The 25500-nt window shown below is 40.8% G+C and overlaps 1 protein-coding gene across 12 annotated transcripts in view; it reads left to right on the plus strand.

Annotated features, from left to right (window-relative positions):
• LOC117417065 (tumor protein 63-like) overlaps positions 1 to 25500 on the plus strand; it is a 63245-nt gene that overhangs the window by 18971 nt on the left and 18774 nt on the right. For 7 of the 12 annotated variants that reach the window (XM_059034315.1, XM_059034304.1, XM_059034312.1 and 4 more), the window contains exons 2-4: positions 2358 to 2453; positions 2867 to 3002; positions 24365 to 24622. In XM_059034315.1, coding sequence (XP_058890298.1) covers positions 2358 to 2453; positions 2867 to 3002; positions 24365 to 24622 — 490 coding nt within the window. Of the gene's footprint in view, positions 1 to 2357; positions 2454 to 2866; positions 3003 to 15941; positions 16128 to 24364; positions 24623 to 25500 lie in introns of those variants that run through there. The other 5 variants (XM_059034309.1, XM_059034313.1, XM_059034310.1 and 2 more) reach the window with 2 other exon arrangements.

Raw genomic sequence — 25500 nt, forward strand, 5'->3', positions numbered from 1 at the left:
TTCGAAGTGCAAGGCAAAATAGGCGAGCAACTGCAGATCAATTGACTGCACATTTCAACTTGGGGCGTGAGCAGCCAGTTTCATCAAAAACGGTCCGCCGAGAACTCCACAGAGCGGGATACCATAGTGGCCCAACGCCCTATTAAGTGACTTTACATTGGTGTTTCCATTCTTTTGTTCACTACCTGTATGTTACTTACATAGTTGTTTTATAAAGCATTTCTGACTCCAAACCAACCTGGTCAAACCTTGCAGTAGCACTAGCGCTGTTTTATTTTATACTGTAGCTGCTGCTGGCCAATTAGTGTTCCTGGTCACTAAATTATTACCATGTGAGTGAAGCTTGCACGGCCTCCATGCTTGAAAAACAGGAGGAGCATTTTGCAACAAGGGTTATAAATCTGTTCGGAAATTTCTGGTTTGCTTCACTTTGTAAAACTCCAAGCCCCTTTGATCCTGCCAGATCCCTGCAGGTGAGACAGCTGAAGCTGTAGGTGTATATTCTCACAACATACCTTGGAACAGAAACTCCTCCAAACGGTTTTATTTCAGCCTGCCAGAAAGACATTTTCATATATATATATATATAAAAAAAAACGGTTTTCAGATCATTTCATTTGGCATGTTTATGACAAGTCTGATTATCATTGAGTGTTCCTCAAACATGGTTTATTTTTTAAAAGGCAAAACTTTAAACAATCTTAAACATCTGTCCAAAACACATAGATTTTTTAAAATCCTACACGCCAGCATTGTATTATTTTTGAAGGCAAATCAAACGGTTCATCAACTTGTAAGAAATAAACTTTTATTGTTAATTTTAATAGCTCCTGTATGTACCAAGTATTACTAGAGCTGAAGCAAAAGCTTATGTCGGATGTGCTGGTAAAACTAAAAAAGCTAACCTGGGGTGTGGGTATAATTTAATAAGATTCGTGTCTGAGAAGGGTTGGGCTTTAATCTCATGTTTCAAAACAGTGATAAAGACAAAACAGTATTTAAATAAAGCGCAAGTGAAATATACTTCACAGCATTGTCCTAATATATAATGTGTGTGTGTGTGTGCTGTATGATCCTCTATTGTCTCTGCTTACTTACTGTTCCAGCAACAAATTGCTATGAAAAGACTTGTGTGAAATGAGGTGACACTGATTGTTGCAAACCCCTATAGAAGTTTCCCATAGTAAAGCATAGTGAAAACATGAGAAAGCACAGGTAAGTGTTAAGACCCAACTTGACCAAGTTGTGAGATCAATCAGCAGATAGAAATCGGATGAGCTCAGATGGCCCAAATGGCCTCCTCTCGTTTGTACATTTTCATGTAAAGCCCAAAGAGGTTTGGTGAAGCAAATTAAAAAACATGGCAAACTATGGTAAAGGCATAGTATAACCATGGGAAATTCATGGCAAAACAGCAAAATCGCAATGAAAATGTACCGTGGATAACTTTTGTAAGGGATGGGTCCAGTGCACAGTGCTTCACCATAGTTAGTAAGCATAGAAAAAAAGAACTAAGCAGATTAGATAATCATACAGAACACACATAATGGGATGTAGAGATGTAATAGCAGGAAGATGATAATGAAAAATCACTTGAAGTTCTGGAAACTGAAATCTTCTGCAAGTGAAGCAATCATACAATGCAGTGCATGTTTTGTATTTCCAGCTCCCTAAGGCTTTTGAAAACTGGATTGCTACCCACCCTACGTTTATTTTAGTCAGCGGTTTAATTGGTCTTGCGTGCTAATTTTCTTGAAAGAAATCTTTTCACAAGGCAAAAGAAAGACTGCTGTGTGCACAAACCTGCAAGCTGTTGTAATCTGAGCTCTGAGTGCATGCGGCAGCCAGACTCTGTTAGATTTGTACTAGTCCTTTTAACTGTGCAGCTTTCAGGATATTGCAACTGACTGCCTTGCAACACTCCTTGAAGTGCCACATACAGAGCCAGTTACCCTACTCCAGGTCAAAGTATGGTCTCTACTTTGATCTTGTGATGTGGAGGCTGACCTCTACAGGCAAAAGAAGGTACCCCAGGCATACTGCAGATGGAGCCCATGACTTCTACAGTCGTTCATGGGTGGGGGGGATGATGCTGGATTGAATGGAAATACTGTTTTTGTGATTTGTATAATTATCTCTTACCTCGAAATAGTGGAACTTCACAGCTAGGTGTGTTCTATACTTTCTTCATTCAAGTCAGCGTTTTGCAGCAAATGGGTTTGATACACACTAGCAAAATAGTACCTTTGAAAACAAATGTTAACGTTATAAAATGAGGACAAATAGTTACACAATTTCTGAAATCTCAGCTGTGCTAAATATTATATATATGTCTTGTTTTGTTTTTTTTTTTTCAGATTGATGAACCAGTCATCAGGGGTATACCGTTCTGCAATGTCACAGTCCCCGCACACAAGTGAAGTCTTTAACCAGCTACTGGGAATGCTGGACCAGTGAGTACAATACCAGTTCTCCATGCACATCTCCGGTACAGTATGTATCGCAGATGGAGTTAAGATTCCGGTTCCATAGCCGTTTCAGCCATCCCACATTTTAATGAGCCCAATTTCCGTACTGGTTTTGCTAAAAAATAAGTAAACCGTTTTTGAGTAAATGTTGAGTTAAAAAAAATAATAATAATTTGCAAATCAAATTTATTTGTTCCTCATTGAAGTAGAAACCTGTTTCAGTCCAACCAGGTTCTTGAACATTGAATTTAAAATATAGAATAGCACTGGAATGGACTTAGAGACACAACCAAGACAATAACCGAAAGACCTTAAGTGATAATTACGGCAATATATCTTACAAGAGGTAAGAACATGGATTTTCAAAGCCAGTTGTTTTGCTGTCCCCTGTTTCTCAGAACCTCCTTTCACTCGATTCAGCCGATCGAGCTGGACTTCAGTGAGGCTCCTGAGAGTGACTATCCCGGGAACACGATTCAGATCAGCATGGACTGCATCACCATGCAGAACCGGGAGGAGGCAGACCCCCTGTGGGTGAGTGAGCACCGCAGCACCAGCCTGCCCCAAACACCACGGTGTCATTTAGAGACCGACAAGTGGCACTCAAGTTAAATATAAAATTATGTATTATTATTATTATTATTTATTTCTTAGCAGACGCCCTTATCCAGGGCGACTTACAATCGTAAGCAAATACATTTCAAGTGTTACAGTACAAGTAATACAATAAGAGCAAGATAAATACAATGACTTTGGTATATATATTCATACTTTACTGTTTGGTTTAAAAAATAAAAACAAACACATACACTGATGTTTGTAATTTGATAAGAAGTGTTGCATGGTTGTTTTTGTCAATTTGGATGCGTGCAATAAGCTGTATAAATTGATGTAACAGGTTGAGGTGTTGTTGCACCATCATGGAACAGAAGAGTTGGTTTCTTCAGCACTAATATGCCTACTGTGGATTAGTGTATCACGATACCTATGGTATATCATGATACCTAATATCGGGGTAAAAGTGTAACGGTTTTTTGATAACTTGTTTTATTTTTATTTGTTGAGCTTTTAAAATAAAACTCTAATTGTGTGCTTTAACACTGTGAACTAAACTTACTCATTTCCGCTTAGTGGAAGTGACCAGCTACCCTGCACGCTCTGGGAAAATTTAAATTACTGCAGCAGTCATGGCGAATGCCTGAGAGAAGCTTGATGGAACTATTTTGGATTTCAGCCAGATGACAGCAACAATCTGGTTGAAGACGGACAGTCCAAAATATCGAACGTGTTTTAAAGAAGTGAAAAACAAAAGGAGGAAATGCCACCAATTAATTGAAGTATCTTTCAGCTCGCCACCCCGATCTCTTTGCCAAAGTTTATGACTGTAGTTTATTCCGTTCTTTTAGTTTAAATGAATTCCAGTGCATGTTACTTATAATAAATAAAAGTCACAGCAGAGATAACACATAAAACAGGAATGCAGTAGAAGCTGATGAAAAGGGAGTTCATTGATGCTTGTTTACTTCGTCATTGCAGTGCATTTGCTAGAAAGTGCAAAAATAAAATTGCCGACCATGTGTCATTAAAACTCTACTGCATGTCAAATGTTAGCGAAGTTTTTATATTCTTTGGATTTTGTGTTAATCCATATTTTATGTGCATGTAATGTGACAGCTGTGAAAGTCCTATGACTTCACTGCCAGCATATCAGTTTCCCTAATAGGATCAATGTGACGCCTCGCCTGCAGAGGTTCGGAGTCGCACGAGTCCGCCAATGCAGACGGCTACAGGTTCAGCATGAAAGCAATAAAAAATACTTGCAGTTTATTATAGTAAGTATAGTGGTTGTCTAATTTACTATCTTTGCAAGATTTTTAACAACCAAGCAAGCAAATTAATCTCAGCTCACCGCTACCACCCCTGCGCTGACTCGGGAGGGGCGAAGACAAACACACGCTGTCCTCCGAAGCGTGTGCCGTTAGCCGCATGCTTTATTACACACTGCAGACTCACCATGCAGCCACCCAGAGCTACAGCGTCGGAGGACGACCACGGGTCGCTGGTGCGCAGTGAGCCGAGCGCACCCTGGCCGACCTAACCCTCCCTACCCCTGGGCAGCACTCGGCCAATTGTGCGCCGCCCCCTGGGAGCTCCCGTCTTCGGTCGGCAAAGGAATAGCCTGGACTCGAACTGGCAACGTCCAGACTATAGGGTGCCCCCCGTAGTGGCTTTTAAGAACATAGGAAATGTTACAAACAAGAGGAGGTCCATTTGGCCCATCTTGCTCATTTGCAAGAAGCAAGAACCTCATCAAGCCATTTCTTGAAGTAACTGTGTAAATCAGCTTCCACAGCAGTGCTTCGTTTTTTCATTCCTTGCTCACATTCTTAGGGAACTTCTAATTTAAACAGCAAGCATTCCACCATGCTGTGGTGTATTAGCCTCTTATGCACTTTGCACTTGCAAAAAAAGGAATTTGGCAGCCATTTAACATGTAATGGCCATAAGATCCAAAGTGTCGCGATAGTATCGAATATCATGAACACTACTGTGGATACAGTATCATTTTACATGACAAAATTCAAGCATGTGACTGCTCTATCTAGTCTGCAAACATTACTTAGATGCCACCCCACCCACTGCATCTGAACCTCTTGCTTAGAATCGTTTGCCTTTTAGTTAGAACCCTTTCTGTTTTTAACCATAGCAGGTACATTTAAAGGGGATTCACTTTTCGAATACAAACCAAACATGTTGGTAAGTCCCTGAAGATAAAGTGTCCGTTGGAATTTCATAGATAAGCTTCACAGTTCTGCAGTGCAGATCGTGGGGTTCCCCTGTTCATGCATTCACTCAGCCAACCCAGGTGCCTTTCCTATTGACGTTACCACCGTCACCTGCTGTGCTTCAGACCAATGAGAGCTTGAACGTTGTTACATCTTTCTGAATTAAAGCTTTTTCCAGAAATACTACAAACAAGTTGCTGAAAGAGGAAGAGGCTTTCATAAATAGATGAATTGAAAGGCGACCAGTTCGGGTCATGATGCTAACATCTCGCAGCCTCCAGTAATGGTGAGAGAAAGGAAGAAAGAGTAGAAACATACTCAGGAACCCTGGATAGACTGGAGCTTATTTGAGCCTTCATCTCCTTACAAGGCATACTTCTTCTGGAGACCATATAACTGAAGTATAACGTTTGGCTTGGAGATATTGGAATGGTTTGGGGACCTGCAATAGAAAAGGAGATGGGATTTGTTGATGTAAGTTTTACTTTGTCTTTTTCTCAAAAGTAACAAGTCAATTCTTAGAATTTCTATTCTATAAACTGTGGTGGTTAGTGTACAGGGGAAGTGTCTGCAGTTTTTAAACAGAGGTTTAGATAAAGGGGAATGTGTCTTCTGCATGTATCTAAGAACTAAACCGCGAGGGGAGCACAAAATAAGAATTAGCCATTTCTGTAAACTAGCATATTGCTTAACAGCATCCTATTGATTTCAGACTTTACAAGTCGTCGGCCCTGTCCTGCAGTGGAGTTAGCACGGCTTTGTGAGTTGATGTGACACTTCATCTACTGGGTGTTGTAGGATTTTAAAAATGGTTTTGTTCAATGTGTTGAATATTTTAAAGGGAGCATATCTGATGTAGTTTGAAGGTTATTAACCTGTGAACCCAATGAGAATATATGTAGGCATTTCCTGTAAAGCATAATTGATGTCAACACCATGTGGAAAATAGCTCTTTAGCAAGGGCAGACCCGGGACCTGATAATGAGGGCCCTGTACATTACAGGAATGTGCGCAGAAGTAAATCTGGAAGCGTGTTGGAAACACAGTAACCGATTCTACTTTCTGATTTCCTGCCAATTTCAATATCTCAGTGGCAGCTAAAATAGAAGTAAAATCTTGCTGCAGGTTTAAAACAGTATATTTTGTCATGCATTAGTCTTGGACAAATGAAGAATCTGAAAAGTCTAGTATCATGGAATCAACTATGGAAAGGGCTGTACTGTAAATGAGGCACCATTAAGTACAGCAAACCCTTAGAGATGAGGCAGAGAACCACTGATCGAAGCTAGATTTGAAGCATTCTCCCTGCAGGCGAGGCATATCGGTATGATGAAGCCAACCCATTAATCCACTCCGCCCCCACCCCCTCTCCTGCCCTCCAGCACTAAGGCGTGATCCAGGGAGCATGCCAGCAGCAGCAGCAGGAGCAAGCACAGTAACTGAGTTGGCTGTTGGCAATTGCAGAAACAGCCTTGCTTTCACAGTATGATTATTACAGCACTTGAGCTGATGAGCATCCTTTTGAACAAACCTTAAACTGGGCATAGCCCTTTTTCTTTCTTATTTTTTTTTTCCCCCATAGGCGTGCCTCTTTATTGCTCATTAGAATACAGCTTGCAGTTCAGTGCCACGGGGGACATGTTTGTATTGTGTAGGGTTTATGTTTAATCTGAAATACCTTCTCTTGTTTTTCATGGCCGCGGGGCAGCAATTTAAAGCAGCACCTGCCGCCCTGCTGGAATTTCAGCGCTCGTCTGTCAGTGGGTGTCTGCTTACTGGAGGAGGAGGAGAGGTGCACAGGGCAGAATAACATGAAGGAATTTAGCAGAAACGGTGGCAGGGGAAACATAATATCTTCTACAAACAGCTGATTTTATAGGAAGATAAAGGGCAGATCAGCTGAGCGTGGGGCTCAGAGAATGCAGGGAAGTCGTTCGACCCTCGAGCCTGTTACTGGCCTTTCAAATACTTTCATAGCTGAGATTGTGCTTTTCACTGACAAAGTGAAGATGCAGTTATCTCGGGCTGCAATTCCACTTCAGATTTGAATCTCCCCTCCCAGTACACACGCACTGCCCTCCAGCAGTGATTACGACACCCTTAAAGCTTATATACCCTATAATGTTACCTTATGAAAACACCATAGGTATTTAATGTAGGTGCTGTGATCGTTTTTAGAATCTTAAAGTGATACATTTTTTTTTTGTCCTCCTTTAGAAAGCAATCATGCTGATAACACTGAAGGAAAGCTTCGACAGGTTACCCGCACTGTGTCCCAGAACTCTTCCTGTGCTGTTTATTTCTTTTACATTTTTAGGGAAGTCTGTGACAATGAGCTGTGGCTTGGTACGCTATTCTGATAGACATAGTTGCGTGTGATCAATTGTGAATTGGGTTTTTGAACCAATAAAATATAGTGCCAGCTATCCAAAAAGAAATATACCAGAACAGTAAAGAACAAATTAACTGGACTGTAAATAACTAGAGTGGAGATCTGGAAATGGTTTGTAATAAGCTCGCCCAGTTGCAGTCAGGCACTGTGACTGGGGGAGCCTCATTGCTTATGGCTGTTAATGCTTCTGTGTGTTCTGGAGTGTTGTGAACACTTTGAATTGCACTGACAAGCCTAACGTGGGTGTCTTTCGTGTGTGTGTGTGTGTTGTAGCTTTCCTTCTCGGCAAACAGCTTTCAATAAACAGGTCCCCCTTTCTGGGGCTGCTGCTCTGACCAGTCACTTGTTGCTTTGCACAGGTTTTGCTTTTCTAGTGAAGTCCCGTGTGCTTGTAGTGCTTAATAAGAGGGACACGCTTCTTGTGTGAGCAGGTTGTAATAGAAACAGACCTGCATGGGTTCACGTGGGACTCTTTTTTTCAGGAGAGGTGACACGCTTAACTCTTTCAGCACTAACCCTAAGAAAAAGAATTCAGCAGTTTCAGTGGAAAACAAATGTAGACAGGCACGCGCCACATTCGTTTATTGGCCTGCTGTCCTGAGTGCAGCTATCTGTCTACCTGTAGCCAGGTCTGTAGAGTTCAAAGAGTCGATGTTGCCTTCTAAAAAGATACATACTTTTTTTTTTTTTAAACTGTGCTTGAAGATTTGTCGCAGAGCTACCTCTCAATAACAGCCAGGGCAAAAAGCTTTTGTTTCCTCTAACCAGTTTCCTGGTTCAGTGTTGTGAGAAATGTCAGGTTATGTTGCAAGGTAATATCTCTCCCCATTAGTTTAAAACCCCTATGACTGTCCGAGAACTGTCAGCATTTGACTGAACAGGGACCTCCCCGGACACAGGGGGCGGGGGTTAAAGAAAACTGAGAAACAGGTGGAACCGCTTCATATCCAGGGTCTGGGGCCAGGGGGCTTGTGTTATTCACAGCATTTCAAAGTGCTGCAGTTCAGTGGGCCACAGTTTCAGTGCATTTTCTCCATTCTTTCATTAACATTATGTATGTATGTATTTTATTTTTTTAAAAGGAGAACTTGGATTATACTTTTACTTGTAAAATCAACCACTGTTTTACCCCTTTTAAAAAAATAGGAGTTAATCAAAGAATGTTGTGAAGGCTTTAAAAAAATATGGCCCAGTATGTTTTAATAAAAGTTAAACAATCTAAACGATGTGTTTCAATGGAATGTTGGGGTTTCGACATTTATTTTCAACCTGCATTTTAGTTTTTGATTTTTTTTTTTGGGTGGCATTTTCACAAGCTAAATGATCACGTTGTGTATATATTTGTATTTCAACCCAAACTGCAGTTCAGCTAGTGTTTAAAATTGATTAGAAGGTACTCTGTGTGTGTGTGTGTTTGTGGTGTGGGTTTTTTTTTTTTTTTTGGTTTTCTACCCTGTTATTTCAGATCATGGAGATACAGTAGTTAGTTACAGCAGGCTTTTAGTGGCTTAAACATAGTAATGGGGAGAAAGATGGCTCATTTGCCTGTCTAAAAAAGCAATCAAAATAAATAAATACTTTCATTAGTCTGGGCAGGTGGAACTGTTACCATAACATCAAACAATCAATTACAAATCTGAATACATTTAAAGAACACCAAGACCAGTTTTTCTTTTGTCTTTCATTACCTCTTTTTTTTAACTGCATTCTAATAGCTTTATTATTTCTTAAGCATTCTAAAGTGTCTTTGTTTTTCATTTCATTATTAACATAGAATTGTTTGTGTATTTAAATACAGTATATATTTCCGTATATACTCTTCATCTACTTCAGAGTTACGGGTGAGTGGATCAGACATTGGAAAGATACATTCTTTTCTAATCCTATGTCTACTGCATCCTTGAACGAAGGATACCATTACAGCATTGGCTATCCGTTCAGAATGCTGCAGCTGGTTTGTCCTTTTCCTGCTGCGCTCCTCACTCGCTGAGCTTTTCAATGCAGGTGTTCCTGAAACCCCCAACAGTCCCCTGCAATAAACTCAGCCGGTATAATGCAGGCGGTTTGTTCAGGTGCAGCGTGCAGAGAACCACTTGTTGATGTGATTTTAATTATTGCATAACAAGTAATCCACTTGTTGGATCACCATCAGTTTTTCTCTCTCGTCACCCTATTGATTGGGTTGTCCTTGCTGAGCAAGGAAATCTGATATCATGTCGTTAGGGATCAAATGCAGTTTTCAGATGGGTGGGTGTTGAAGACATGTGAAAAGGATTTCTGGTGGTCTTAAACCTGTATCCATTCCACACAACTAAAACCACTGTGTCGGCTTTCTCAGACTTGACTCCTTTAACTATGATCATCTCTCGAGTAACGCCAAGGACTGGACACATCTCTGTCAGTGTAAAGACATACAAACAAGCGCCTCCATTATACGTTGCTGGCAGTGATGTGCATAACAGTGTTCAAGTAATGACTATTTATTCTTTCCTTTTCAAGTTTAAAAAACTGAGCTGAGATCATATTTAATTACCCGTCCTGTCATTGTATATCATACATGACAAAGCCTTGCCCATAGGTTTTCGTTTAGTGTTTCTTACTTTTGAGTATGAAATAGAGTTGGGCTTTGAGACTGGTTGAGTTGGTATAAAGCCAAACGGCTTACCTGAGAGCTGCAGTAATGGGGTTGTAGCCAAACTCCCAACATATAGTTTACTGATACTGTTATTTTGAAATAGTAGCCTGGGTTTAATGTTTGCATTATTCTCATATATATGTTTCCTAGACCGATCCTAATCCATGCTCTTGCAGTTTGACATTTTAGTAAATGATCATCCTTCAAATTTTCACAAAGCTGCCCGCGTGATTACCATGAATTGGCACAGTTGCTGGGTAAAAAATGGTCAAACACTGGATAAAAATACAATGAGTTATCTGTTTTAACCCTGTAATGCCCAAGTAGTTTAGCATGGAGAAAATCTTATTTATATGTTGACACTTTTATCCAAGCACTGTTGAACACACAAGAATGTTTGTAAACACTTTTCGGAAAAAATGATGTAATGCAATGGGCACAGCATTATGTTGTTTTAATTTTACATTCCAAAACAAGTGAAAAGGGTTAAAATAATAAAGGTGCAGTTGGCTCAGTTTAGGCTGTGTTTAATTCCTTGTGTGCGGATTTCATGATTGCTGCTGTCCTGAAGTTAAGGAATGTGTGTGAAACCCTGGATTTTCTCAGGGATGGCATTGTTTTTAAAGAGAAGTGTACCATGGGACTGCCACCTGTAGCGTTTTAGGCCAGGCTTGTTCACACAGTGCTTTCTGCCAGTTGCCCTCCAGCAACTCTTGATAGCATCACTAAACCTTAAACAAAAGTTCTCACCAGGGAAACCGTTGACAGAAGTTCAACCTGCCAATTTAACTTTTTTTAAGAATTGTTGCTGCATTCTCAGTTGCATAACACAATATGAGAACCTGGTGTTTGGCAAACCCACAACCTGTATTTTTTTGATTTACCTGCAGTGTTTTATTATTTTACCAATCACTCCATTCATTTGAAATATAATCACCTGCCAATTCGAGTGCTGCGTTTCCTGCAGGAGAACTTTATGCTGTGGTAATCAGTGACCCCCGACCTGTCTGCACATATGGGACCAGCAGCAGGTACTGCAGATAGCATCGTGTCTCTCAAAACCAAGAAGCAGCTATCAGTAAAGTTGCAAATGCATGTTCAAAGCATTTGTAGCTTCTGTCAGTGCTGGTGGAAGTTCCTGTGACTGTAGGAGGTGGTTTTCAAGCTGGAGTTGCACGAATCGGGATCACAGTCTGATGTGGGTGTGGAGCACTGGGGAAAGAAAGACCCAACCATTCAGAGCTGAGGAAAGAGAACCAGTGGATTCTAATGTCACTGTGACACTGCAAGCGTAAGATGAAATCGCTGATAGCGTATCAATATTGGGGTGCGGTGCCCCCTTTATAGTCACATGCTAACGATGTCCTGCTCGCTGTGTCTTATCCACGATGTAGAAATCTTCATGGCTTCATTGAAGCAGCACCACAGCGAAAGCAAAGGCACCTCGTTTTGAATTTAGTTTGGCACTTGTTTCCGACACTTCAGAACACAGAGACGGGGAGGAAAACAAAAGCACCTTTGTGAATGTGACCCCTGTGTGTCTGTGTGTGCATCTGCACAGTCTGAGCCACATGCCACCAGAGAGGATTCTGGAACTCTGCCAACAAGTGTGCCATTGTGGCCAGGTTTATTGGGCTTTGTTGATACAATGCCATAGTATTGCACCGGTGAATTGATAAAGAGGACATTGTGATGCATTTGGAACGGATTGACTTGATCTGGTTTGTTTGCAATTTATGAAATCAACTCATTTTATTAAATTAGAAATAATGTGTTTCATGAAAAGCTTCATTACAGCTACCTGTTTTAGAAAAATGTGTGTGTTTTGTACCTAAAATAAAAAAGTGGCTTTATAAAACGTAATATACACATCTCCGAAATATATATGAGAATTGTTTATTAAACTATATACATTCAATACTATGTGCATTCAGCTATCTAAACCATTGTTTTTGCATGCACACAAAGACAAGTGCCTGTGGGGCTTAATGTTTGTCCCTCTCTGACATGGCTCGTAAGAGCTTAAGTAATGCTCCTTGGAATTGATTAATGGAGAAACCAAAAGCAGCACATTAATAGCATGTATTGAAAGCCTTTGGAGAGGAGGAAGCAGCATTCTGTTTTTTAAGTCCTTTCATTATCCTTTTAAGGGTCATGCCTCAATCCTTCCTCTGTTAAGCTGCTGTATATTATAAAGCAGATGGCCAAAAAAAAAATGGTTTTGGGAACAGATACCCCGAGGAGTAGGGCGTGGTGTGCTGGGGGATTGAGGTTTGTGACTCCTGGCCTCAGGATATCCAGGCTTTAATGACTTGTTTGTTTGGTCTTCCAGGTGATGCACGTTCTTATGGGAACTTTTGTCGTTTCTTTTATTGTGCTTCACCCACCTGCCTGCTAACGCGGCCATATCAGCAAATCCACTGCGTTGTGGCCACAGCCCAGTTCTCTCTATATTGGGTGACACAGCGAATCTCTGGTTTGGTTTAACGCCACACTTTTCTCTAGAATGTGTGTGTGTGTGTGTGTGTTAAACACGCTGCAGCTCTAGCGTCAGCAATGCCCTGGGCCCCTTCAGTGTGTGCCACTGTTTAGATAACTGGGCTGAACGCTCTACTGACACCTCTGAAAAACTGCCTGCTGCCTCGGTGAAAGAGGAGAGGTTATTTTAGACCCGAGACGTTATTAATCCTCCAGTGGCAGCTGCCCGAGACAGCTCGGCAGATCTGAAAAAGGAGTGGTTCTGTTTCCACTCTCTCTTTCTCTGTTTCTTCAGCACTATCTGAGGTATTGGGAGGGGGGAGACATTAACTCTTAATAAGCCCTGAGGGCCGCTGTATAGACACAAGGCTTAACACACATGGATCTGGCGTGTGGACACATTCTACAGGGGTCACAGGTCAGGCAGGGAGGGAGCCTCGCCTGGTTGAAGGCACACTTCATTGCAGGGCGGGGTGCGTCTCCAGGCTCCTGTGAAACTCAAACGCAGGGCTTCAGACTCTCCAGGACACCTGGCAGGGCCAGAGCTCAGCAAGCACACACCACAGTGTGGAATCTGGGGCTGAGATACCGTACATGTTTTGAACTGGATTCTTTTGTCCAGAGGAACTCTATTTGCGTTGGCAAAGCCATGAATGTCACCCCACCTTCCTGCTTCGTCTTCCTCTTTCCATTTTGGGATAAAAAAATAAAAACAAACGTATGTTTAAAGAAGCACACGCTGGAATGTCAAGGTCTTTCATTTGATTAAACTAAGTAAATGTGTACTTCGATGGATAAAGCCCATTTAGTTGTCTCTTTTTGGGTGTGTTTTATTGGTTGCAATATCAATCTATAAAACATTTCAATAAAATTCTTCATAATCAACTAATTATATTTCATTGTTAGCAACTTTTTTGAAAAACAACAAGGGCCTGCTAATCCTTTATTTTTGTATTTTTTTTTTTGCATCTCCAAAGTTGTAAAAAATGGTATTGCTACAACCCACAATAAGGTTTAAGCACCCTTATCTATATATCCGGGGTATGTTAAGTCTGTAAAGCCACTGGGCATGCCTGTTGATTGCAGAAGCCTATTGATTTATGTTGTCAGGACTGGTCTTCATGGGTTCTCTCCTTGGCAGGTGGTCGCCGAGGAAGAAGGCATTCAAATATGTGAAAGAGATGCGTGTTTAGTTTGTTGATGGTAAGACCATCAGTTAAGAAAGGCGAAGCTGGCAGATAAACTTGATGCCCTGGGGAATGGTGTTTCAGCAAGGAGGCATCTGGGGAGTAGAAGAATGTTATCTGTAGCCTGTGCCGTGCTTAGAGAGGGCAAGATGCTGTTCCTGCGTAGCCGCTCCATCAGGAATGCTGCTAAGAGCCGCTGTGGGGGGGGGGGGTTAGTACTTTTACTCTAATATTTTAAAGGTCATTTAAGGTCGTATAACCAGTTCATAATCTTCCAAGTGCCTTTGCGATAGGAGAAGGATCGTCTTTCGAAGCAAAAGCATGTTTTCTGAGAACAAGAGTTTTTTTTTTTTTGCTGCCAGGACGGAGCATTTCAGTTAGAGTTCTTTCTAGGTAGTTGATTGTTCACATATTTCCACTGCGCTCATTTGATTCAAAACAGGGCCCTTGGAACGTATTTGTTTTGTTTGTGTGTGTTGTGCTTCTGTTTATTTACTGGACTCAATCACAGAGACCTCTTCATTGAAACAAACAGGCTGAGGCGTTCAGACGGAAAGTTTCCTTCCCTTGATTTTTATTGCACGTTTCTTTTAAATAAGCAAATATTTGATAAATAAGAAAGTATTGTTATTTAAGAGTAAGGGTGCCTCCTATAAAAGTTTAAAAACATAGCAAAGTGTAATAAAGCATAGGTAAGCTGTATAGCAGAGATATACAGTAAAACAGATTAATAAACATGGTAAACTATGGTACATGCATAGTGTAAGCACAGGAAAAGCATGAGAACTGCAAATGGACCATGCAAAAATACTGTGTAAACTTGTATTTGTGTGGTTGTAGTTGTGACCAGATCTTTTAAACCTTGCTAGAAAAAAGTACAGCAAGTGAAACCAGATGCTGCATTACGATAGGTTATAAATGCGTTTTAAGAGCATATTTAAAATGCTGGCGATCTAAAATAACAGCTGGTATTGAACTTTATAATTGAATATAGTTTGGAATGGTTCATCATGTTGTCCTCACTGGAGATGCCTGTCCCAGTAGAGGCTTGTGCACGTGTGTACACTCCTGTGTTTTATGAATATGCAGTGAATTAGGTATGAGTGATCTGCTTTCTTCTTCATGATGCTCGTGGCCCTCATTTTCTGTTTGTCCGGGAGATGCATGTTACATATTTGGTTCACTTTTCATATGTATAAATAAAAATTTCTTTAGCTGTGTATGGATATATGCTTTCAATCTGAAATGTTAAACTTACTTAAGTGTAGGTTTTTCTGTTTGTTTTTGTTTGTTTGTTTGTTTGTTTGTTTATCATAATCACAATCATACCACCAATGTATAGAATTAACTAGGCTTAATGTAAAAAAAAATGTGTATTTCCATTGAAATGTATTTCTTGGATTTCATGCACCTTGTAAAAAAAATGAAGGTGTTTTGCATAACAATGTGTTATGCACTTTCAAGAAAAACAAGTGTAGGTAAACTTGTTGGGTGAAAATCCATCTTCAGTTAACTTTTGTACCCAAAAGAGGTGCCCTTCCTGAGTGATGCATCCTAAGGAAAACCTTTGTTTTTCGTATGTGTATTATAATGAATTTGTTTTTACTATGAAAAGTATCGATTGCAAGAATCAGGCAAGATGTATTTGTTACAGTTCAGCTTCATGAACTTCAATCCAGGCGAGCATTGCATTGGAAAACTGTAACCTCTTTGGATTACAAGGTAAATTGGTAGAAATGTAGTTGTTCACAGCTTTGAACCACTGCTCAATGCATATTCATATTGCTTATGGAGAAAAACTGGGAGGTGGGGAATAGGGGCAAATATTACAGTGGTGTTTTTTAGTGGCAGAACATTCTACGCTTTTAACAGGGATGGGAGAGGCCTAAGGTGCAGTGAGGAGGCAGGTGAGAGATTGGACAGGTAAAGAAGAGCTAGTCCCTCCCCTTACCTCTACCTGGGGTAGGCTATATAAAGGAATCTCTTTAAATGCTCTATAGAAACACTTTGCTAGTTCCATTGCACCTCTGTAGATCACACACCCAGACACTGATATAACTTGATAAACAGGACTGGAGGAACTGAACCCTGGAGCCAGAGGAGCAAACAGCAGCTGCCCTGCTCAACCTAAGAGCTAACATGTTGTACCTGGAAAACTCCGCTCCGACGCAGTATAGCGAGGTAAGAAAAGGGGGTTCAGCGCTGCTCCGAGTGGGGGATATGATGCAGTGTTCCTGGGGATTGTACTTGTTCTCAATGTGGATTGTGACTCCGAAGCTGGATGGAATTTGCAAGTAAAGCTGAGGCCCTACTATGAAGATTAGTCTCTTAAAACTGGTTGAGATATTAGAATTTTGTCTGAGTGTATTGCGTTGTGTGTGTGTGTGTGTGTGTTTGTGTGTATATAATACACACATTTATAGTGTGTGTGTGTGGCTTTACAAGCATCAGCCTCATAATCTAATTGTGTACATGCTTTTGTGAAAATTCTGAAGCAATGTGTGGAGAACATCTCCATTTAATGTGTCTTAAATGTGTGTAAAAGAAACCTAACGCTAGAAGTATGTGCTTTTATAAGTAACACAGCAGTTCAAATACAGACGTATTGCTTTGGACTGTACAGATATTGCATGTAAAAGTATGTTATGCGTTTGTAGAGGCATTACCTTTTAATAACGCTCTCTTGCGTAGACCAGATGTAAACACCTGGAATGGAACGGCGTCCGTCTACACCAGTCCCCACTGGCCTGTATCATTGAATCAGATAGGCAATCTGCAGAAGAAATCAAAGCTATTGACAATAAACAGTAGTGATCAGAATCTTCTGGAAAAATGTGTAACTCCAGGGCAGACCTGGCAAGCTGAGGGCAATTACAGTAGAGCCCATCACCAAACTGGTGACGTGCTCAGCAAAACATCTGACAAAGAAAAGCTGTCTGGTCTTGAAATGGAGGCTAGGCATTAACATGGGGCTCTTGCTGGAGAACCCAACAGCTGTTGCTTCATTCTATTTGTTTGTTTGTTTTATTGCAATTTTATTGCAAGTGTTGACATCATATTCGTTATTGGTATTTTGAATGTACTACTTGTTGATTTTATTGTACTGTGTGGTTTGCTTTATTTATTTATTTTCTTTATGCAGTTTTGGCTTCACTTAATATATTATATCCTATATTCTATAATAATATATACATATTTTATATTGGGTGGGTTCTTTGTGTTCTGGTCTCTTTCGATCGTAGTAGTTTTTGATGCCAGAATGCCTTGGATTCAGACCTAGATAGCTGTGACTGCTATATAAAGTGGATCTGAAACGTTGGAAGTAAACTTTTGAGTTGGAAGACTTTGAGAGATGCGCTGTGCTTTTTGTTCAGGTTGTTTGGACCCTAATATATTGTTACTGTATTTGATTGTAAAGCGGGATACAGGTAGGCAAATATTGCGGTTTCAGAGATCACTGAAGATGCTATTTGCATGTTGGAATGAATAGCTAGATCTGCCAGCGAGGACGGACGGGGAAGTGCCCTGCCGTGATTTTTTTTTTTTTCTGTGATAACAGGGAGAATTGGAAGAGCAAAAATTCTGAATGTAAGGCAATAGCAGTAGTTGAAATGCAGTTCTTCAGTGAGCTCCTGTCTTGTCAGGACAGGGCTTGTGTTTTTAATATGAATGAGGACTGGGGATCATTTGCTTTCAAGGTAATATTTTATTTTTTTCTGGCCCTACCACTTTTACTATAGGTTACTTTTTTTTTTTCTTCCCAAACCTTAGCTTCTGAATCGCTTTCCGAAATGAAATATCGCTTGAACACTAAACATAGGTCAAATGTTTGTGTACATGTTTGTCTTGTTGACAAGTTAGAAATAGCCCTAAGCGTCTAATCAGGATCAAAGCCGTGTCTTTTACCTTGAGAAGGCGGGGGAGGGGAGGGGAGGGGCAACCTGTCTCCCACATTTTGGACTGAAAGGGTAGGGTAGTTTGGTTGTCATTGAACTGTGTCCTAAAGTAGCAGAAATCTGTCGCAATTCTTCCAGCATACTGGTCTAGTTTGACTTTACTTGACACTACATTTGATGACCAAAGTGATTGGAGAGTGATAAAGGCCAATATTGTAGGTTTGTGGTGTTTTAATCATTTTTTAGGTGTGAAGTAACTATACAATGTTGTGAAATGCATGTTGACAGAATGCATGCAGTGCATTCTGGGAACCGCTCATTCCAAAATGTCAGGTTACGATGAGTGAACCTCTGTTTGAGGAGCAGCTGGGCGTAGACCTGGGTTTTGAGTGTAGGATGAGTCTCACCCTCTGCAGTAAATTGCAGAGAACTGGTAGCTGTAAAAAGCTATGGAAATGTACCATTGTGTGTGTTTTTTTTATTTATTTTTTTACAAAGACCTGTATAGGAACCTCTGTGTTTTAGAATGGGCACCATTTTACTTTGATATGGCACCCTTAAAAGTGATATTGTAAAGAGCCTTCCTGAATTTATAGTGGCCCTTATGAGAGATGCAAGGCTATAATCGGAGCACAACGTCATCATTACCGAGGCTGTGTGGTCTAGTGGTTAAAGAAAAGGGCTTGTAACCAGGAGGTCCCCGGTTCAAATCCCACCTCAGCCACTGACTCATTGTGTGACCCTGAACAAGTCACTTAACCTCCTTGTGCTCTGTCTTTTGGGTGAGACGTAGTTGTAAGTGACTCTGCAGCTGATGCATAGTTCACACAGCCTAGTCTCTGTAAGTCTCCTTGGATAAAGGTGTCTGCTAAACAAATAATAATAATGTCAGTGGACAATACTTTATCCAGAACAGTGCCTGCCGTGCTGTTTTAAAAGAAGAGAGTGACGGGCAAGCACAAGAAGTTTGTACCTTTTTAAAAATCATTTACACTGCCATAATGCAGATGGTCTAATCATGGGCTTAGATCCAGGCATTCTTACCACACCCCTGGGAAAAGTAAACTGTTGTGAACTTGCTAATTACTACCTTCACTGTTTCTTATTGCGATCTGCATTTTTTTCTCAGCCATTTAAACAGGTGAGGATCTGGGCTCTGATTGACTTCAATAGGAGGGCGTGATCATTTTAACACACAGTAAGGTTTTAAAAAAAAATAAATAAAAAAAAAATTCTGTGAGACTTGATAGGTGGAGCCATGAGCAGTCACTTCACTTTATTCAGTTTTAAGGCATTGCCCATCATGTTTCATGATGTCTGATCAAACTATCCAAGAACAAGAAGAGTTACAAGCAGACACACAGGATCAGACTCTTCTCAGTGTTGAGCACTGTTCAGTGAAATGCAGCGTTCTTTATTACAGCTAGCTACATATAGTCTCCTGCTTTCCAGAACACCCCCAAGTAACTGCAGAGCGAGGTCGGCACACTGGGGTAGGTGAGCCAGTCAGTGGAGCAGAGAGAGATCCGAACGCACCACATGTGTGTTTCCCCAACGTCAATTACTCACTTTATTAGCTTGCAGACTAGTACTGCAGTCTTGATAACCAGCCTTTTTAAAAAGCTGATTTTATTTATGATAAACCTCCCCGACTCGATTGTGTGTTAAGTAAAAGGGGACAGATCTGGTTTAGGTTCATCTGAAAAGCATTTTCTGATTCAGCAGAGTCTTATTACAAAACTCCAAAGCTGTTGTGTTTTAAGTAATTCAATAGTGATCAGAACAAGTTTTGAAGTAAAACTGTAAGTAGCATGACGCTAACGGAGGCATTTGATTTTTCCTTTGTTCTGCAATCTTGACTGGATATGATGTTTTAGATAATGGACCTTATTTGTAGTTTTGGTTACTAATGCTGGTGATCCATCCAAACCCCCCAGTCCCACCACACACAGACACACACACACACACACACACACACACACACACACAGACACACACACACACACACACAGACACACACACACACACACACAGACACACACAGAGCAGATCAGAGACACTCTACCCTCATTATAATGCATAGGACGGAACTCCATGGAATGACTATTTATCCCCCAGGGTCTTGCACAGTTCCAGATGGTCTTGCAGTCACTCTAACTGCTTTGAAGACCTTGGAGAAGTTTCATGTAGAATTTTTTTTTTTTTTTTGCCATTTTAAAACAACTTGTTAGTCTGTACCTGAAATATTGAATATAGAAATAAGTAAACAAATGCAGTGTTTTCTGCTGTAGTGTGTCCATGATTTAATTTGCACATTTTCTATTTGCACAAATGTAATTATTGGTAGTAAGGTGCTATGAATATCTATAGTCCCTTGCCCCCTCGCCCACCAGTGTACATTTCCTTCAGTTCAGTGGGGATGATTATTTGTCTTTGTGTCACCGTTTTCCTTGATACAAGTGGAATCGGACTATAAGGAAGCAAATCGATGTTTAATGTAATTTCCATATATGTTATACCATTTCAAAGAAATGAGAAATGAAAGTTGGCTGTTCTTTCCTGCCTTTCCCCTCCAGCGTTTACATTTTTTCCATATGATGCTGCTGGAAAAGGTGTGGGTTATTCCAAGAACTTCATACAAATTAATACCCATAGCAGCTGTTCATTGTAGTTTAACTTGCATTTTATTAGTAGTTTTAGTATTACATACCGGTACTGTAATTGTTGCCCTGGCAAGGAAAATGAAATAAATAACATCCCCTTAATTACAAATGAAACCTAGGCCCCAGCCTGGGGAGCATGTGGTGGGTTTATGTGCTTCACTAGGGTGGGCTAATCTACTGTACAAGGTATTACATGAAAACGTAGTTTTACTGCAGCAGGAGAAACAGGCCAAGCTCACCTTCATTATAACAAACCCTCAGCTATAACGAACCTGGCTGCTGGACCCCAACTAAAAATAAATAAATACATTTTAAAAAAAAAGATAATATAAACATACACTGTCAACATGCCGGTCTGTACACACGCGATGCCACCTCCGGAGTGAAGTCCCTCTTTCTTCTTTAATCAGAAGCACGCTGTGTCACTGTGCCTCCGAACCAAAAATCATTTCATGTTGCAACAACGCTAGAAATTATATTGATCTGTCGTGAATATAGGTTGTTTTTTGGCTTGTTCAACAACCATGCGGCAAAGCAAAATTGATTTAAATAAATAAATAAATAAATAAATAAATAAATAAAAACAACCTTGAGGATCTGATGAACTGTTCATGTCAAACTTTTTTATTGATTTGGAATAAAAGCTCAGTTTGTGATTCTTGGATGTTGGATTAAGGTTTGGTGCACTTTAAAACGATTCATGTCAGATTTGATTTTAAAAGGTCTGCTTCAATTCAGGATTTTTGCTTTTTGTACTGCATTTTAATTATTTAAAGAATAGGATAAAGCAAAGGCAGAATACTGCATACATGAGAGAAACAGTACATGTAATTCTACTTGTATTCAAAATCTCTTTTTTTTTTTTTTTTTTTAACTTACTCAGTCTATTGTTCATTTCGATTGTCCTTTCGTTATAACAAACCCTTCCATATAACAAATAATTATATATATATATATATATATATATATATATATATATATATATATATATATATATATATATATATATAATATGTGTGTGTGTGTATATATACAATAAGCAGTTTAATACACAGGTATAACTTGCTTGACCTGTATATTACATTGCTAATCCCAAAGAGTTGACAATCCCATCAACTCCTTGACAACAGAATAATGATGACAACGCTCGTACTGTTCACATTTTCAGTATCTGTTAAAATACATGCAAACAGTATTCTTTGCTTTTGTTTCTTTGGAGCAGAGGACAGTGCATGATCCTAGCACTGGCACAGCACGTAGTGGAGCGGAGGGAACCCATCAAGCTATTAAACTGCCATGTTGTTGTGAAGAGAATGTAGCTACGTTCCATGATAAGCTTGAACTTCCTGTGCAGGGATGAAAAGTATTTTAGTTTTGGTCTGAGCATAAGAAGCGCTGGTACTCGGTACAAGTAACCTCTACATTTTATTTTATTTGCATTGCACGCAGAATTGGTTTGCGTTGCCTGAGCGGGACCCCCCCCCATGCGCCACCATAGAAGTGAAACACGCACACATTCACTCTTCTGTAGACATGATAAAGCTGCCTGTCACACTTTGGGGACTCTCTTTGAAACCATGCAAAATACATAAAGACATGAGCCTGTGCCTTCTCCAGTGACAGCCACAAGGCACAGGCCCACGAACAAAAGAAAATCCAGTGCCTTTCTGGGAGTGCCCCATTGTTCCCCTAATTGAGACATTGTCTAGGAGCTTGTGCCTCTGAAAGCATGATCTTCCGACTGGAAGTGGGCTGTGAGAGTGGCGGGTGCTGGTGCAGGGATTGTATCTCCTCAGTAGTGTGTGTGCGCACACACACAGCACGTACCCGCGCTGCATTGTTTCCTATTCCTATTGTGCCTTTGCTCAAGGAGTGGGGGTGTGAGGGAGCTGGCTCTTGGCTCATGGTGCACACACACACACACACACTTGCTGACCCTAATCTCCAAAGAATACAAAACTGGGGCTGCAAGCCTCTGGCATTGTCTTGGTAGTGGTGGGTTTCTAGACACTCAGGTGTGTCCGTGTCACCTGGCAGAGTCAGCACCTGACCCGGGTGTGGCCTGGACAGCTGGAGGCTGTCGGTGCTGTACAGAGGCTGAAGAGATTAATAGCTGTTCGAAGGGCCACAGAGACAGGGCACCGAGTTCAGGAATGCGTTCTTAGACATGGAATGGAATGACTGGTAGCAGGGGTGCTGCTCTGGGCGGACGTCCACATGCTTGACTCCTCTGCTGAAGTGGTTGCCATCTTCGTTAACGGCTCTTGTTCCTTTTGAATTTGCTATGCAAGACAAATTGGTGGAATCGCTGGATGGATTCTGTAGACTCGACAAGGTTTCACCTCGTTCTGAATGCTACAAGTTAAACATCAGTCAGATTGTGTCACAAAGCGCTACTGGTAACTTGAAAGAATTCACAAACGGCGTTAAGGCGGCTTAAGTTGGCAACCTTAAGTTTGCTGTCGACACAAAGAACATTTAATTTGAGCATACTTGAACAGTTATTGGTTATGCAGGAAACTTTGCAAAGAAAAATCATTGTGCAAAAAACATTATCGAATCAGAAGCAAGATTAGAGTCTGTGTTAGGCTTATTTATAGAAACGTCAAGGGACCATAATTGAAGATTTGATTATGTGCTGTCACAGTGTGTTGCCATGTGTCAGCAATTCAAAGGGAATGGGTGCACTGTACTGTATGTAGTTGATGGGAGATACTGCACGGTAGCTATTTGCCTTTGTGAATTAGGTGACCTTTACTCCAGATTGGTATTAATAAACCTGAAAGAATCCCTGGGGTTGGCTTTCTCATCTTGTAGAGAACTTGTAGTGTATAGCTCTAGTATTATTATTATTATTATTATTATTATTATTATTATTTATTTCTTAGCAGACGCCCTTATCCAGGGCGACTTACAATTGTTACAAGATATCACATTATACATTATTTCACATTATACAGATATCACATTATTTTTACATACAATTACCCATTTATACAGTTGGGTTTTTACTGGAGCAATCTAGGTAAAGTACCTTGCACAAGAGTACAACAGCAGTGTCCCCCACTGGGGATTGAACCCACAACCCTCCGGTCAAGAGTCCAGAGCCCTAACCACTACTCCACACTGCTAATTTAATGTCTCTTTAGCTTTCTATTACAAAAACAAGTGTTAAGTTGCAGGTACCTGTTTTTGTAACTTTATTTCAGTGCAGCAGAATATCTTGAAAGTTGATCACCCAGTTTTGTTTATGATTTTAATCTGTTCTGGACCTGAGCCTAATATTTTGAATACCATGAAACGCGAGTTGGGTTGATTTCCCTGAATGTATCCCTGTTTACAGTCAGGATGTATATAAACACATTTAAGATGTCTTCCTTATCTTCATAATCATTACTCAAGGTTCCTCATTGGAAACCGATGGAGCTTTAAACTCGAAGAGCTTACTGCAAGCTCCTGTCCTCCCGCAAGGCAGCGCTGAAGTGTCACCTGACATAAAATAACTGGTTCTGATACCAAAGCGAGATTAAGAAAAGCACACGTGCCACTGATGAGCACTACTGTGTAACCGCCAGTCTTAGATTGATGGCTTATGCAAATTTGATGCAGCTACTGTAGGTGTTGCTCCTCCTACCCAGTTTAGTTACTTCCTCATTTTCGTTGTGGTTGAAAATCCCACTGGTTCTTAATCAGTCCTGTCTCACTCCCACTCTGGGTGTCTCTCTGTGTGCACTATGTAGTGGTATGACTGTTTTAGCCCCTGTTCTGAATTCTGCTGGTTTGTAATCAATTCTCGCTCTCTCTCCCTCTCCCTCGCTCTCTCTCTCTCTCTCTCTCTCTCCCCATGTTGGCGCTCCAGTCGCAGTACACAAACCTGGGGCTCCTAAACAGCATGGACCAGCAGATGCAGAACGGGGGCTCCTCCTCCACCAGCCCCTACAACAACGAGCATGCCCAGAACAACGTGACGGCCCCCTCTCCCTACGCCCAGCCCAGCTCCACCTTCGACGCGCTCTCCCCGTCGCCAGCCATCCCCTCCAACACAGACTACCCTGGGCCACACACCTTCGACGTCTCCTTCCAGCAGTCCAGCACCGCCAAGTCCGCCACCTGGACGGTAAGTGCCCAAGCCAAGCTTTACTACATTTATTATTATTATTATTATTATTATTATTATTATTATTATTATTCTTCAATGGCATTATTAAACAGGAGCCGGAGAGACCTCACTCGCGTATGTTTACAGCCTAGAATGAGAGCACTGCAGCGACGCATAGTGGGGTTATTTATACATGTGAAAGTCTGTACTCTTCGCCAGGGCTGAGACATGTTCATTCTACTCGTTGAGCTGGCATGTTGGGTTAAAGGAGGGAGTGGAAGGGTGACTGACTCTCATCACAGCACTGAGCAGGGACCGGTTGTCGGTGTGTGGCAGTTTTTGGAAAGATGCCACGCAGTTGCGGTTCGAGAAACCGGCGCAGCAGGCTGCTCCAGTGGCCTCGATAAACATTTTTCTATAGCATCGTTTGCGCTGATGAATTTAGGGATATTTCCGTAGACTTCACAAATACAAATTGTAGCTGAAATGCGTTGCTCTTGTGTTGGTTGATTTTGATTGATCTGGGAACCAAAGGAAGCAGAGAGATAACTGCATGCACTTACTGTAAATAAAAACTAAATCGCGTAGGAGGTCTTTGCTCTACAGTGCCCCCTACTGTTAAAGGTAGACTCGGCGTTGTTACAGAGGCTGCAAGGCAATCTACTGGTCGGAGCTCACAACTTTGAAATTTCAGCCTGTTTAGTGGGTGGGGGTTTGTTATTATTATTATTATTATTATTATTATTATTATTATTATTATTATTATTATTATTATTATTATTGTCCTGTTTTTTTTTTTTGTTCATTCATGGGAAATGCATTTTAAATCATTAGATTTCCGATTTGAATCTCCTGTAATTGTTTCCGAAAGCTACTGTTGACAGAGCCCTCTGCGT

This window comes from Acipenser ruthenus, chromosome 12 (assembly GCF_902713425.1).
Source record: "Acipenser ruthenus chromosome 12, fAciRut3.2 maternal haplotype, whole genome shotgun sequence".
Taxonomy (NCBI): domain Eukaryota; kingdom Metazoa; phylum Chordata; class Actinopteri; order Acipenseriformes; family Acipenseridae; genus Acipenser; species Acipenser ruthenus.